Source organism: Stegodyphus dumicola, chromosome 3 (assembly GCF_044657685.1).
Source record: "Stegodyphus dumicola isolate Sdum_Otavi_A_Nest chromosome 3, ASM4465768v1".
Classification (NCBI taxonomy): Eukaryota; Metazoa; Arthropoda; class Arachnida; order Araneae; family Eresidae; genus Stegodyphus; species Stegodyphus dumicola.
This window is the reverse complement of record NC_140770.1, coordinates 43,754,708-43,770,808: the sequence shown is the minus strand read 5'-3', so window position 1 is coordinate 43,770,808 and position 16,101 is coordinate 43,754,708. Positions and strand designations below refer to the sequence as shown.

Genomic DNA, 16,101 nt, shown 5'->3' with positions numbered 1-16,101 from the left:
AAAACGAGGCTAGAAGTCATACTTCCAAAAGCCTCACTGCATTCCTTGAAAAGAATTAATATTGATACATATATTGCATATATACGTTTTCAAATATTCCTGCAATGTTCTCATGACGTTTCACCTATAATCTGCTGTGTCTTTGGTCTTTGAAAAGAGCTGTCTCCAAAGCTCACCAAGATTGATGGGTTTTGGAAAATAGTGGAAAGGAATGGAAATCTATACTCCTAAAGATTTTAAGAAAAGCCTTTTATCACGAAAATCACAATACGAATGTATAATCTATAAAAAAGTCTATCATATCGAACATTTACAAAAATAATTTTATATTTTAACTTTAATTTAACAGCCCCGAAATTGTTCTAAAAATGTGTACAAATATCAAACCAAGCTTCACGCAAGGTCCACAATATGTATAAACGCATCTTTCTTACTTGGTATATTATAAGAAACTCTGAGAACTACTTGTTTAATTCTGGATACAGGTAATCATTCAGTTCTTAAAATTTAACCTAGCTTTCCTTAAATATCTTCGAAATGGAGTAGCTTTCTCTGTTTTGGGGAGTGGAAGAAAAAACTGTAGCAAATACTGTAACGCCACTGTACACTGCGGGAAAAAAAAAAAAAAAAAGAGAAGAAGAAAAGAGAGGACAGTTCTATATCTCCCGTTCTCCTGGGACGATTGGCGAAATTCAACTTATATTATCATATGTCACGAAAGCGCAGGATATTTTGTGTCAAAATAACTACGTTAGAACAATGCTATATATAAATCTGATATATATCCTAAGTCGTGCTTTCGAGAACTCGTGCTTCGTGCATGAAAAACGCAATTTTAATTTTGTCAATCCTACCAGTAGAAGAGGAGATATAAAAACTATCCTTCTTTTTTTACGCAGTGTACCTGTTATAAATGAAGTCTTTAGGCCAGTTCCTGTTTTTAAGAGTTAGATTGGTCTAAGAAAGATTCTCGAGAATTCTGTGGCGGCCGAATGAGTTGGTGTTTTTTACGTTTTGAATTATTGTTGCACTATTGTAACATCGTAAGTTTCTTCCAATAGGCTTTAGACATCACGCAGTGAATACTAGTAACTAATTCTTACCATTCTGATAGTTACTAAGAGAAAACATATATATTATTCCTATAATTATGCTGTTCTTTTGAATTTCAATCTAGATAACGGTAGACTTTAAATTATGTTACATTTGAGTTATAGTTGTTGATGATTTTCTGTCAAAGTAAGTCACGCAGAAAAAAGAAGGTATCCGTTATGATTTTAACTATGTGTAATATCGCACTGTTTGTGAAAATTTCTGTGTTAAAAATTAATGTTTTAAATTACTAATATCAGATGGAGATGCGTATATTTAAATGCAATGAAAGAAAACTATAAGTGAGCTCTAAAGGTAGACGAGTTAAAAATTCGACATAATATTAGCAAGTTGTTTTGTACAGATGACAGAAGAAAACGTTACTTATTTAATATTTTGGAAATATTCATTTATTAATAAAAAGAAACTATTCAGAGTAAAAAAGATGCATTGTTTCTATCCATCAAACTGAAATATATAAACAGATGAGAAATTAGAAGAAATTATTAGTTCAGAAACGAAATAATTACATTTGTTATCCATGACTCTTTTCCAGCAGATATGACTCCACTTCTGAAATATTAAAATAAATCTAAGCAACCTTAATATCTTATTCTTAATTATTTTGACTATAATCATGTAATATATAAAAAGTGCATAACATAGATACCATAGTGATTTAGTTGTAGAGATATTCTATTAATCATCAAGTTTGTTCAAATCAATTTCTTTAAAACCGTAATAATGGTATAGAAACAAACTATAATCTTAAAATTCAATAATAATCCTATAGTACGTTACGAAAGTGCTTAAAAAGATGACTGTTGGTTTCAGAAATATAGAAATACTATAGTTAAAAAACATAATGAAATTGCTAACTTAAGAGTTTATTATTTCGACGAAAAAGGAATGACAAGGGCCTATTAAAATTTCCCAAACCTTATATTATTAATTCTTTTCCTCATCTCCTTGAAAACAGTATATTTCAGAATTTATACAAATATCCCAATTCATACACTGAAACCGTTTATATTTCTAACGTACTCCATAACTTTCATTGTGAATGAAATTCTTCCCAGAAGTTTTTTTTTTTTTTTATTTTTTTTTAATTGAAATGAAATGTTACTCTTTGTGATTCGATCTGCACAACCTTTTCACAATTAATGTCACTGGTCGTAGTGAAGAATTTACCATAACTCAAGATGAAGCAGGAAAGCTAAAAATGGAGGACTTATTTTTTTCTGAACCGAAAATATTGCGAACCGAATATAACACGAATCAACGAAGAACATGGACAGCTAACGAATATAACATGGAATGTTGAGACGTAACCCAAAGGCAAACGCGCGCTACTCAAGATTCCTAATTCGAAGTCAGTTGAACTTTGGTAACCATTGTTCCATGTAACATGGACAAGACGACATCAACAACCACAAGTCATCAACTTCCCTGCATCTTTTACCTTTGTTAACATTCACTGAGGAATGCCTAATAGGTTGGTTTAAAAACTAACTAATAAGCTGGTAGGATTATATAAGTTGAAGCTATTGAGTCATTTTTTTCCTGTTTAAATTCAGTTTTTCAATTATTCAGAGACTATACTTATTTGAGTTCTTGAATCATTTTTAATATTCCATGTAATTGCGAATTAACATACATTTTCAGCGAAAAATATCTTTAAAAACTTCCCATTCAGAATCATAATTTTACACCCCCCCCCCCAAAAAAAAAGAAAAAGAACAAAAAAAAAAAAAAAAAAAAAAAAGAGAAAAAGAGAGAAAAAGAAGAAATTAACTATCCCTTATTCTTAATAATTGCTAACTCGGACATTCAGGCTATTTAATCTGCTGAAGTAAACTGAAATACTACATCAAAACTGAACTAACTTTCACCTTCTTTAAAATCAGTCAGCCTTAAGAAACGGTTTTAATTATCCGAATTTTCTGAATTTGGTACAAACCTTTCTCATAATTATTTTTATCATTCCACTTAATTCGTCTGGGTGATTTGTTTTCTTGAAGGTGATTATAGCTATCGTTCTGTTTTAAGAGGAAGATAACTTGTATCAGGCTAGAAGGTGTCCGCCGATAACATCGCGGCAAAAACATCGCGGAGAAAACAACGCAAGGCAAAAACATCGTGCTACAAATATCGTGGGAGAAAACATCGCAGTTATAAAACATCGTGGTACAAAACATCGTCGTCGAAAATAAAGCGGTTCAAAAATGTCGCAGTTTAAAAACATCGTCGTCGAAAATATCGTGGTAAAAAATAAAGTGTCTACAAATCATCGCATGACGATAACACCGCAGTGATGCTTTTTTCAGGTTTTAATAACTGTAAATGGATATTCCCATAATGATTTGTGAGCGCGAGTATGAAGAAGGATAATTTTTACTTTCACATTTTTTTATTAACTAATAAATTTTTGCTGAAAAGGTAAGAAGGAAACTTAAGCATAGAAAATTAAATGCGACTTATAGGTTATACTTTTCATGAAAAATTACCAGTGAAAACTTTATAAACAATGATTTATTAATGGCCTTTATTAGTTAACTATGTCGGTTTAAAATTCTATTAAGTGCTATAAGTTGCATTAATTTAATATGCTTAAGTTTTCTTCTTATTTTCTCAGCAAAAATTTATTAGTTAATAAAAAATATGAAAGTAAAAATTATCCTTCTTTCAGTTTACGCTCACAAATAATCATGGGGGAATATCCATTTACAATCATTAAATCCTGAAAAAAGCATGTCTGCGATGTTATCGTCATGCGATGATTTGTAGATACTTTATATTTTACCCCGATTATTTTCGACGACGAAGTTTTTGAACTGCTCTATTTTCGACGACGATGTTTTGTACCAATATGTTTTAGAACTGCGATGTTTTCTCTTTGCGATGTTTTCTCCCACGATGTTTTGTAGCACGACGTTTTTGCCTTGCGTTCTTTCCTCCGCGACGTTTTCGTCCGCGATGATATTGCCGCGATGTTTTCGGCTGTAACCGGCTAGAAAGAGCTTTTTAGCATCTCTTTTGCTCCAAAAACCAAGCATTAATTCATGATCTGTACGTGGGAAGGTGACTATCCAGGACAGTCACGTGTTTTATCTAGCATCATTCTTCATTTTAATTTAGTTACTTATTTATTTGCTTCAGTATTTGTTGCATTTTATTCTTCCCCAGTATTGTATGATTTTACTAAATCTGATTATGATTTTGTTGGTTTTCCCTTTAAAACTAAGCTTTGTTTGAAAAAGTCCACTTTCTAACCTTTTCTCAAGCTTGCATTAAAAATGCTAACCTAACCAATCAGCTGCCTCTTCTTCGGCCAGAGAAAACTGTACGCTTTCTTGAAGCTAGTCACTTTCGCAGCAGAGATGCCAGAACGCTGCACAGATGTGCAAGAGCACTTTCGCTACTCCAGGCCGCTCAGTGGCGTAGCTAGGGTGAGGCAAGGCGGAGCATCCAAGGGCAAGATCCAGGGAGGGCTCACTGATTTTATCTAATTTTAGAATAAAATGTTTTCCATTCTTGACTAACAGGAAGGTAACACGAAATCTTCAGTTTTCCACAGGCGCTGAAAAACCTCTCTGCGGCTCTGGCAAGACTCCACGCTACTCAGCTACGACTCTTAGTATCTTTATCATAAATTGCTATTGTTACACTTCGAAATAATATCCAGCATTAAAAGAATAGAGTGCCAGTATTAAGGAATTGTTAGGTCAATTGGCAAATGGTTTTCATTTATTTGTCAAAAGGGGCTTTGTCCATGAAGGACTATTGCTTTTGTTTTGCGATTTTGAGTTGAATCAGTATAAATATCTTTTCACTTTTCAAACTGTTACCACCAGATGTTAGAGTCCTGCATTACATTCGAAGAAATTAAGTAATGAAAATCTGCGTAAATGTATGTATATTTGTTGCATTGTGATAAAACAACGGCACATAGTGCCATCGAATTTTGAATGACGTAATTTTCCTACGAATATGGGCATGTGCAAGACCGAATTTGAAATTTGGAATTTGTTTTATTATCGATTTCATATTTTGTAAAAATTTAACGAATATTTGATTAACAAACGCAGCAAGGATTTCAAAGCGAGGAATGGCAACACTCTACGGGGGGGGGGAACCTTTTTATCTCTAGCGCGCGGAACTGTGTATCGGAAATTCTAAATATAGGCTCATTTTAAAATTATTTTGCGACATTGCTATTGAACTGAATTTTATGGTTTAAGAGCAAAGAACAGGATATTTAATAAATAAAGGTAACACACAAAACGTTAAAAAAACGCCCCTTTGGAAGTAATTTAAAATCTGAAACCTTTCAGATTTTTTATATTTATTTATTTTTCATTTATTTTTATTTAACTGCTTGCTTCTAAATCGTTTTGAGTTGCTAAAATATTTTTAATTATTACAGTTAAAAATATTCAGTACTTTCAAGTGCAAGTATTTTTCCTTCCAGTCTGACATAGTCCTAACAACATCCTCTAATTTCGTGTTCTTTTAAGTACCATATTTGCGGCGTATAAGACGCAACTTTTTTTCTTTGAAGATAGGTCTTGAAAACGGGGTACGTCTTATACGCCGATACTGCGTCTTATACTTCTGTATTCAGTTTTTGATTACATTTATTTCTGGAAATTCCCTCTATTCGGAGTTATGCGATTTTTTTTTTCTTGTTTTCATGCGGAGTGTGGGATATTACAGTTACGTAGGGTTCAGTGAATGCGTATGCGCTGTCATCGACGATCACAGACAGATTTGTTTAAACTTTCCAGTTTTTGTGAACGGTGTGAAATTTCAAATGCTCTTCATTTAGCTCTGAAGATGAGTGTTTGGGTTTTGACGAAGATTAAAAGGTGCTCTTTCCCAGAATAGATTGGGTATTTGCAGAAAGGATTATTTTGTATTCGTATTACTTTATATTTAAAATACCGTAAATTCGCTATAATGATCAGTAATAAAGTTTTATCCTTCAAAAATGTGTATTAAAAAGTGCGTACGTCTTATACGCCGGCAAATACGTTAATTCAAATTCTAGCCTTAAACGCTCATGTAAAGATATCTTTTAATTTAGCTGGATTTCTCTATGTCTAGTGAATGCTCGTTTTCAGAGAAGTACAAATCAAATATAAAGTTATATACCAAGCGTAAAAATATAATTAAAACTTTAAACACTCCTGAAGTTAAATAAATTAAAAATTAAATAAAATTATATTCAGATCGTGGAGAACCGATGGTATTAGCAACAGTTTACAACTCCAGCAATACCAGAATCTTCACCAAAAAGTATACCTAGCACTTCTTGTTCTAACTAAAGAGAGGATAAATGAATTTTCCATCAACTAGAAATTCTGCAATTAAATAACGAACCTGACAGTTTTAATCCGATATAAAGTATTAGTGAGATACTGTAATGCCTTCTTAATAGAAAAATTGTACTAAGAGGGGCAACGATCAAGCATTGAATCCATATACCTATGGATTCAATATCTATGTATGCATATTTATTATTTCATTCTAAGCTAATATGCATTTTCTGGAGACTATAAGCGAATAAATAAAAAATTTAGTAGAAAACCATAACTAACCATAAATGTCTCTTTATTATGGAGACACCTAATAGGTGGGCTACCATCGCCTTTCCTATAACAGGGCGACCATGCCTTCTCCGGAAATCGAACCCAGGCCCTTCGGTATCGCAGTAACTTCCCTGACCACTATACCGACTGGGCCGCCTTTTCAGTAATATTGGAGTAGGAGAAAGCAATTATGGCAGAGCAATTACATGGCAGTACGTCCTTCATGGGCGGGGCGCTGGAACTGAGAAGAAAGGGGCGTGTCTACGTCTTTAAGCTGGAGGATAGATGCCGTATTCGCATCCGATGATGGAACAAGGTCTTTTCTGCGAGCTGCGAATAGCAGGATCGTAGGCTGGTAACTGTTGAAGTGTACAGTGATCAATCTGTTCAATTTTGAGAAATAAATTTTAAAGTTTGACTAAGTTTTTTAATAACAACGTCTACGGGTTTAATGTTAAGATCCGAATGAATCACATCAGTATGGATATAATACGCTGCATTAAGGACTAAGCGCAGGGTCTTACTTTGAAAGCCTTGAAGCTTTTTATGTGTGTTTTTGAAGCGTATCCCAGATGGTGCAAGCATACAAAAATATTGGTCGAATGATGGAAGTATAGAGAAGAGCTTTGTTTTTAATTGACAAAGGGCTCTTTCAGCTTAGAAGAGGGTAAAGTTGGGTTCTGACGGTTTCCGCTTTATTGAGTGTATAATCAATATGAAGATGCCAGATTAATTTGGAATCAAGTATCACTCCTAGATACATATATGAATTTGACCAGGGGACATAGTCATCGAAGAACTTTAAATTAATGGTAGGGTACGGGATTCGAGAGCGTGTGAATATCATGGCAGCACGTTTAATGACGTTAATTTTGATTTTCCAAGTAATGAGCCAATGCTCAAGGCTATGGAGATAACTCTGAAGATTGTGAACCAGAACATTCAAATGTTTGTGTTTTGTTAGGATGGCCGTGTCATCTGCATAGAGTGCTAGAGTAATACTGGATGATTTTGGAATGTCGTTGATAAAGATGTTGAATATACTTGGTCCAAGTAGACTACCTTGAGCTACGTCACTTGGGATTGGACGGGGAGCCGAAATGATAGAATTAACTCGTACTGAGAAAGAAAGATTAGTGAGATACGAGTTAATTATGTGAATAAGTTGAGCCGGAATACCAAGTCGCATGAGCTTGATAATAATACCCGTATGCCAAGTCCTATCAAATGCTTTGGCTATGCCAAGAAAAAGAGCGCCAGTAAGCATTTTTCTACGAAAGCCTTCATGAATGAACTCCACTGTCCTCAGAAGCTGGTGCGTTGCGCAGTGTTTTGCTCGGAAATCAAATTGCTCATCAATAAGCACTTTTTGGCTCCGGAGAAAATCATTCAGACGTTTAAGTAGCACAAATTCATAAATCTTTGATAACGCAGATAGGAGGCTGATAGGTCTATAATTTTGAGGATTTTAATGGCACTGTCCAGGTTTCGGAATAGGCACAATAAGTGCTCTCTTCCAGCTTTGAGAAAAATAGCAATGCAGTAACATATAATTTATGAGCATTACTAAGAAAAGTAGATAGCTGGTGGGTAGGTATTTAATCAAGCGATTAGAAATAGAGTCCAATCCGGGAGCTTTCTTAAGATTTAATTTAGCGATATATTCGCTAACTTCGTGCATGGCTGTATATTGTATGTCTCTCTGACATGAAGAGTTTAGAAATCTTTCAACATCTGTTGGAAGGAATTTGCGACATTAGCAAAAGTCCCTTCATCATGCGATGTGAATTGTGTTTGGAGACTGTCAACAATTAATTCAGCTTTCTTCGTGTCTGTATGAGCCACCACTGCGTCCTCAGCTAAGGACGGAATGTGAGATTTGTGTTTGCGAAGTCTGGCAGATGCACGCCAAAGACTGTGGTCGTTAGGGACTGAATGTGCTTAGAGTATCGTGATTGGTTGAACTGGTCACATGAAGCCTTGATCTCATTTTGGGGAGTACGAAGTTGTAATTCTAAGTTAGGACTTCTAATTCTTTGCGAAAGCCATCGTACTTTATTCTTTTCGCAAATTTCAGCTGGAAGTTTATTAAAATTGGGGCGAAGGGTGGGTTTTGATACTTCTTTAAAAGTATCTGTGAGGGTAGAAGTTAACTGATCAACAGCCTTGTCAATATCACCACTAGATTTAATTTCGAGGGGGTGAAAACTTTTATTGTTAAGTTTATATCGAAAATTGTCCCAATTTGTAGAGACGAAAGCCGGAGAATTTTGATTAAAAGAATTACAGTTAAGGTCGATGAGTGAGAGGTTGTGCTTTGAGGATAGATAACTTTCCACAGTCACGTGATAGTCAAAAGGAATATTTCGAAAAAGAGCCAAATTAATATAAGAAGAGTCTCTCCGCACATCGTATCGTGTGGGTGAATCCAACGGTATAATTTTAAATTGGGCGCACTGAGCCCATTTTAGAAGGCCACGACCAGCGGTGTTAAATTTTAGTATTGTTCCAGAATTTACAATTTAAAAAAATGCTTTCCGTTTGTTCATCCCCCATCATAGTAATAACCACTGAAGAGTTAATTAAAATTAAGTAAATTATTAGTTTTCTGTCAATGACAAAAATGAAAAATCATCTTACAGATACATCCTTTTTTCTTTCATGGAGACCGGAAGATTTCGTACAAAAGCTATTTCTTTTGGATCACGTTCTTTCACCTCTGGAATAAGAGGTTGCTCTATCGAAACCTAAGAATAATAAAACAATAATTCTAATATATATATATAAAACAATAATTCTAATATATATATATATATATAAAACAATAATTCTAATGTATATATATATAGTAAGTTCCTTTAATTCTTAAAATAAATTGCATTAGCAAACTATCAGGTATTTACTATAAATATATTACTATATTTATATACAGTAATATGTTTATGTATATTTCTATCATATATTTACTATATATCCGTTATTTATTATATATTACTATAAACTATCAGATAGTTTAATAAAACTGGCATTTCAAGCAAACAGGTGACCGAAGATCTTGGTTTTCAGAGAGTATAGAGACATAAGGTATTTTTTTAAAGCAGGAGATGTGAAAAATGAGCAATGCCCTCGCCGGAACTCGAACCACCGTTCTCTCGAATACGTGTCGAGCGTGCTGACCACTACACCACCAAGGCGTGTTAAGAAGGCAGGTGAAATTTAATGCATACATTTTTAGGTATCCCTTTTTTCTGAAGTTCTTCATCAGACAGAGCCTAAGCACCCAAAATACAAGGGAAAATCAATTAGTAAGACCAAAATACTGTTTTAAAGTTTAGAGAAGCTGACTTTCGGAATGCCTTGAGGAAGGGAAAAACACCTGAATTTTAAAGAAAATTCAGACACCTTTACTAATAAAGCAAAGTTAGGAATATGGAAGGAGGGAAATATGTGAATAAATACGGTAATGATTCAAAAGAAAAATATCTTTTGTTGAAATTTAAACAAAATATCCTGTTTGAAATGATAAAATTAGCAACTGTAGCTTCCTTTAATGACTTATAGGATACTATTAGATTTTATTATTTATTTGCTATTGAGAAACGAAATACGATATCTAAAAGGGAAAAGTATAAAGAAAAAAAAAGGCTTTTAACACATATATTCAAAAATGTATTTAGGAAATATAAAGTTTTAGAAAAAAGTCTGCACTTTTAAAGCTAATCACAGTGTTGTATGTCTATCAAGGAAATTTAAATAATTATTGTTAATTAAATAAACACATTTTTTTTTATTTATCAGTCACTATTTATTTCAAATGCTTGTCTTTATTTAATGAACTATTATTATGGTTATGATTTACTATTTGTATAAGCCAACTTGCATTATGATTATCAAAAATATGTATGCAGTAGTTTTGTAAAATACATATTTATTTATATATTAAATTTTTGTCTTGCATGTCTATCAAGGAAATTTAAATAATTATTGTTAATTAAATAAACACATTTTTTTTTATTTATCAGTCACTATTTATTTCAAATGCTTGTCTTTATTTAATGAACTATTATATTATGGTTATGATTTACTATTTGTATAAGCCAACTTGCATTATGATTATCAAAAATATGTATGCAGTAGTTTTGTAAAATACATATTTATTTATATATTAAATTTTTGTGATAAATGAGAAATTCTACATTAGGAGCTTGCAGGGTTTCCTTAGTTTGCATAAAAAATAATTTAAAGTTTGTTATCATTTTAAGTTTTTTGTTTGTTACCCCTAATTTTCCCTCGCATTTCCTCGCCAGGATGCAAATTTAAAGTTAAGTGAAGAGAATGCAAAAACAGTAGAAACTAGTAGTTTATTTAGAGCAGAATTTCGCTAGCCAGCGCATGTTATTATTTTTGTCCTTGCTGTTGTTACGCTGAGTTTCTGATATGCTTTTAGGCCATTTAATAAGTATATCGCCGGGTAGGTTGTTTAGTTAGCCTTAAAACAAATTGTTAATCCAACACTAATATTTATCTTTGAATTTATTGTTAACGTATTATTAAATTCCACGGTGAGTCATCGGTGTTATTGTGAGCACTAAGTACGTGCATTTGTGTTAAGAGTTTGACGAATAATAAAGAGTTATTTTACCCTTCTTCTGTGCTGGCATTATTCACGCCTGTGCGAAGTCGCCAGGTTTCCTTGCAAGATCATGTTAAATTTATGAAAGCCAAGAAGACCAGATCTTACAGTATTGCAAATGAAACATCTTAAATTTAACAATTATATCTTAAAATATTTTACACTTACTTCGAGTAATTTAATTTCTGGTTTACTTTCTTCTTCCATCATCAAAGATAACTTCCGTATCGCTGAACTCTCTCCCTGAATACTATGAGATAATCTTCTAATATGCTCTAACGCAGAATCTTTTTCTTTAACGTGAGACTCATCAAGTAAGATTTTTTTAAGCTGTATTTCAAGCACAGATTTTCTGTGAGGGAGCATTGGTAATTTGTAAGGAAAATCATTACTTATGTCGGACTTGACATCCTCGTCGTTAACGACATTGATAGTTTTATCATCGTTTTCCTTACTCTCAGGATTATCATTCTCATTTGAACTGCTTACTGGTTCTTCATCACTGTTATTCACCTAAAAATATACGCTAAATATGCTTAAAGTTGAAAACTATTGCCATTATTAAGAGAAAGAGTTTTACCTATTTCTCATATTATAAAAATTATAATTAATCTCTCATATTAGTAGAATTATGCAGTTCACTCTTCATATAATGGCCGCCGTTATATCGAATGTACCCCTACAATGACTAGTACGAAGCATCTGAACTGCTGAATTAAATCTACTATCGTTAGAACGACCATTCATTATAATATTCTATCATTTTAGAATGCAAAAGGTCTGATAAAGGGCGTCAATCGTAACTATTCTTTAACATTATGCAGATTATAATTATTATGTCATAGCTGTCAGACTTTTAAACTCAAATTAACCACAGAAAGTTTATTATTACAAGTATATTAATCGTATATATCTGTACACTTCAGCATCCTTAATCATCTCAACGATATACAGACAAATTGGAATAGAACAATAAATTGTATTGCTAGAAGCTGTATATACTTTATATTTGTGTATAAAATTAGCTATCAAAATAAGGGTGTATTAAAAATAATTTTCCGTAGAAACAAAATAGCATTGAAAGCGAGTGTTTTTTTGATAATTTTTCTGGAGACAATGTAAGATATGGCAGCGATCACGGTTCTTGTCTATGCAACCGTAAGACAAATTTAGCGTACTGCTGTAGCAAATTAATTAGAATCTTCCCTCAAATGGCTTTTCTGGAAGTCGGATTTAGATTCAAGCTAAGATGATTCAATATATCTCTGTTGGATTCTTCAATTGCAGAGGAAGTTTCCTTATAGCATCTCAAGCAACATTAATTTCACTGAGAAACATCTTTTACATTTTAAGAATGATACATACTAATGTCATTTACATAATTTATGGTTAATTTTTAAATTACCTCAGCTCCGAGAAGATCACTTGATGTGAACTAATTATAAATAAAACATAGAATAATTACGAATAAATATTTAAACTTATGTGTATTATGTGTATTTTCTACAGTTCCTGCAGTCTGCAACGTTAACTCAGGGATATGATTGTAAATATCATTTATCGATTCTTCTAGTGTTGTTATCCGGAAAGGAAGAACTCAGTTAGATTATAATCAAATTATACCATCGAAAGACATTTTAACCGAGACTGGTAATGAAGCATTGGAAAATATTATATCTCTTGTTCATGACAAATTCTGAAATATACTCTCTATAACGGGTAAAGGTTTAATAATATATAAGCCATATTTTATTTCTAAATAAATGGAAAAGATTTATGATCTGGGTATGACGAATTAATTTTAAAATCGAGTTATTAAGAGTTATGAACATAAAAAATTTGAAAAGCAATAAAAATCTTATTTCAAGGACGAAAACGTAAAATAAAATTTTGGTACTTTTCCGTTTTGCCGGCGCAAGCGATAAAGTCGCCAATAACGGTACAACTGATGCCAAACGGAATATTCTCGCTGGTAACCTTTTACGAATCATTTTCAAAACAAGTCGCAGCTTTTTCTTATCAGACTGGTTGTTTCTTACAATACTGGCATATAGAATACATAGAATTTTTATCAGATAGTTCAGTTTATGTCTAAGGCCATTTTCGGTAATTAAGTCAATTGGGATGCAATCACAGCACTTATCCGAAGCCGAAAATATAGAAAAGGTAAAGTCAAGGGTTAAATTCATCCATTCTAATGAGAATGCATTAGCGAAGTAAAGCACTGCATTTTTACATAATTTCTGAGTAAGCTATTCGTACGAATTGAAATATTTCTTGCATTTAAACTTGTGTTCCAAATTAAGATTTAACTTAAAATGAATGTAGATAATTACTGAGAGCATTAGATTTTTGTAGAGTAGTTTACGTGAGATGAGATCGCTTGGGGTCACATGATATGAACCGGCGAATCAGGATGTTGAACCATGAAAGCATAGTAAATTCTTAAATTAATCTCTTTTTACAAATTTATTTTCTTTATTTATTGCCTTTTTATAAAATTTTAAGCGATATTAAAATGTTTACACCTTCTTTTTTTAAAAGAATTCTTAGAACTAATATTTTTTTAATATTTTTTATGTGTATACTGTATGTTGTCGCCAATAAAGTCTGCTTGGCGAGATTTGCGCCGGCGAAACGGAAAGTACCAAAATTTTAAATCAAGAGTTCAGATGATTTTTTTCTCTTTTCAGACGATTTCTTTTATCAAAGACTTAAAATTGTGAAGGTCCAACTTTTTAAAAAGGAAAGTAAACATTCTGAAGTCGAATTGGAACGCTGAAGACCAATTAATCGCTGTTCTCATGATCAATAGTTCGGCAAAAGAATATATTGCTTTTATTTATTAAAAGATAAACTACATACAGCAGAGAAAACCATTCGCTTGTAAAAGATTGCGACATTATCATGCATTCACTGAGACATTATCGTACATTCACCTCGTAAGATCGCTTATTACTTTTTTTTTTTTTTTTTTTTTTGATACAGAGTTGGTTTTTCGTGGGATTATTTATATGCTTTAAAATATTTGTTCAAAAATATAATTTTTATAATTTATTGCTTCATGTATTTAACTTTTGATCATTTTTTTTATTAAATCCTAGATTTTTTTTAATCATTTGTTTTAAAAAACCTACAATTTAGACATATTTTTTAATGTTTTATGCGTTGTCATTTCCTTGCAGGTGTTCTCAATTTTTTTAAAAAATTTTATCGACAATTTTAATCTTCCTTTTTAAGGCATTTTATTAGAAAATTTGAATCTTTCTCAAAATGTCCTAGCTCGCGTATTAATATTTTTTAATATATAATTTGTTGTGAACACTTCTACATTAATTCTATTAGAAAATTTTAAATCTCCTTCAAAGCTCCAGTTTGAAAGTTTGATTCGGTAAAATGATGAGAGATCTTAAAAATTATCAAAATTGTTAATTGAGGCACATCCTTTATTGTTTATTTGTTTTATATGCTTTCATATTAGAAAATACAGTTTCTTTTGTGTTACCTTCAAAGTACTCTAGATTGAGTATTTAATAAATATTCATAAGATACCTTACACACTATCCAGTCTCCCACTTTATTATTGGTGGAGCTCTGGAATGAAACTGACCATTTGTTACATATTATTTCAACAGAGTAAGTTTTTAGTTTGCTTTTTTTAATTATTTCTCGGCGTATCAGATTTCCTTCAGTACTTTCATTTGATATATTCCTTTTATAAATTATCTTGTAGAGTCATTAGGATTTTCTTAGAGGCAGAAAAGATGAAAAATAGCAAACGCCTTCGCCGGGAATCGAACCATGGACCTCTGGAATACCAGCCCAGCATGCTACCGTTACACCCCGAAGGCACGCTAGGAAGGTGGGAGAAATACCTTATAATCTCAACTGAGCATTTGCGAACAACTTACATGTTACCTAAGCAGTTGTTTTATTCATTTCTATTTAGGTAAATCTTGCGTTAAAAATCTGATTACCCGTATGAATTAATATGTGAGGTCTGTAATAAAAATACGTAAATTTACTAAAATCTTGGCATAACTTTACTCAAATTTATAGTCCGCCCCATTTTAAAATTTGGGAATTAAAAAGATTACCTGCAAAATAGTCTTCTCTTCTTCATCATCCATCTTCCAGTAAACATATAAGTATTTCTCGAAAGCACTTAGAGAATGATTCTTCACGATGGAATCTTATTAAAGAAATAAACGGCAACTTTAGTATGTTTTTGGAAGGTAACTGAAATGAATATGTAGCTGATTGCAAGTGTAAGAAATCCATAAGGCAAAAGGGTAAATACATATTATTCCATCGATCAAAATATTCATGTTGAACTGTTTCATCGATTGGTAAATTTGCGCCAATCATTGTACGCTTAATCTGCATGCATAACATTTAATGCTACCTGTTATAAGTATTCTATGCAAAACGAATAAATATTTACACATCAAAAGTTTTAGAATATTCTTAGTGCACGTGAACTTTTAAATGAAATAATCTGTCTGGAGGTTATTAGTTTTGATAATTGAAGAGGTGAACCTTGTAATTTTCTGGTATTTTTTCGTTACGCACCTGCCACGCATTTTGTCAGTTCTATTCTTACAATGAATGTATTTATTTACTCTTGTTTGCATAACACACACATAGTCCATTGTCCCCAGATTTTGCTCTCGTTGGGTCTCGGCATGTGTTTGGCTTCACTTTCATCGGCGCCAAAACGGGTGGCAGGTGCATAATGGAAAAGTGCGAATTTTTTTAAACCAGGTGAATTCTAATTATAAGCAT

The 16,101-nt window shown here is 32.4% G+C and overlaps 1 protein-coding gene across 1 annotated transcript in view; it reads right to left on the bottom strand.

The window, feature by feature from the left end:
- The window catches only part of LOC118192429 (transmembrane channel-like protein 7), a 65,852-nt gene extending 50,343 nt beyond the window's left edge, over positions 1-15,509 (bottom strand). The window contains exons 1-3 of the mRNA XM_085812418.1: positions 15,414-15,509; positions 11,485-11,829; positions 9,324-9,430 (exon numbers count right to left, since the gene is read on the bottom strand). Coding sequence (XP_085668544.1) covers positions 9,324-9,430; positions 11,485-11,829; positions 15,414-15,446 — 485 coding nt within the window. The 5' untranslated portion in view covers positions 15,447-15,509. The remainder of the gene's footprint in view (positions 1-9,323; positions 9,431-11,484; positions 11,830-15,413) is intronic.
- Positions 15,510-16,101: the final 592 nt, after the last annotated feature.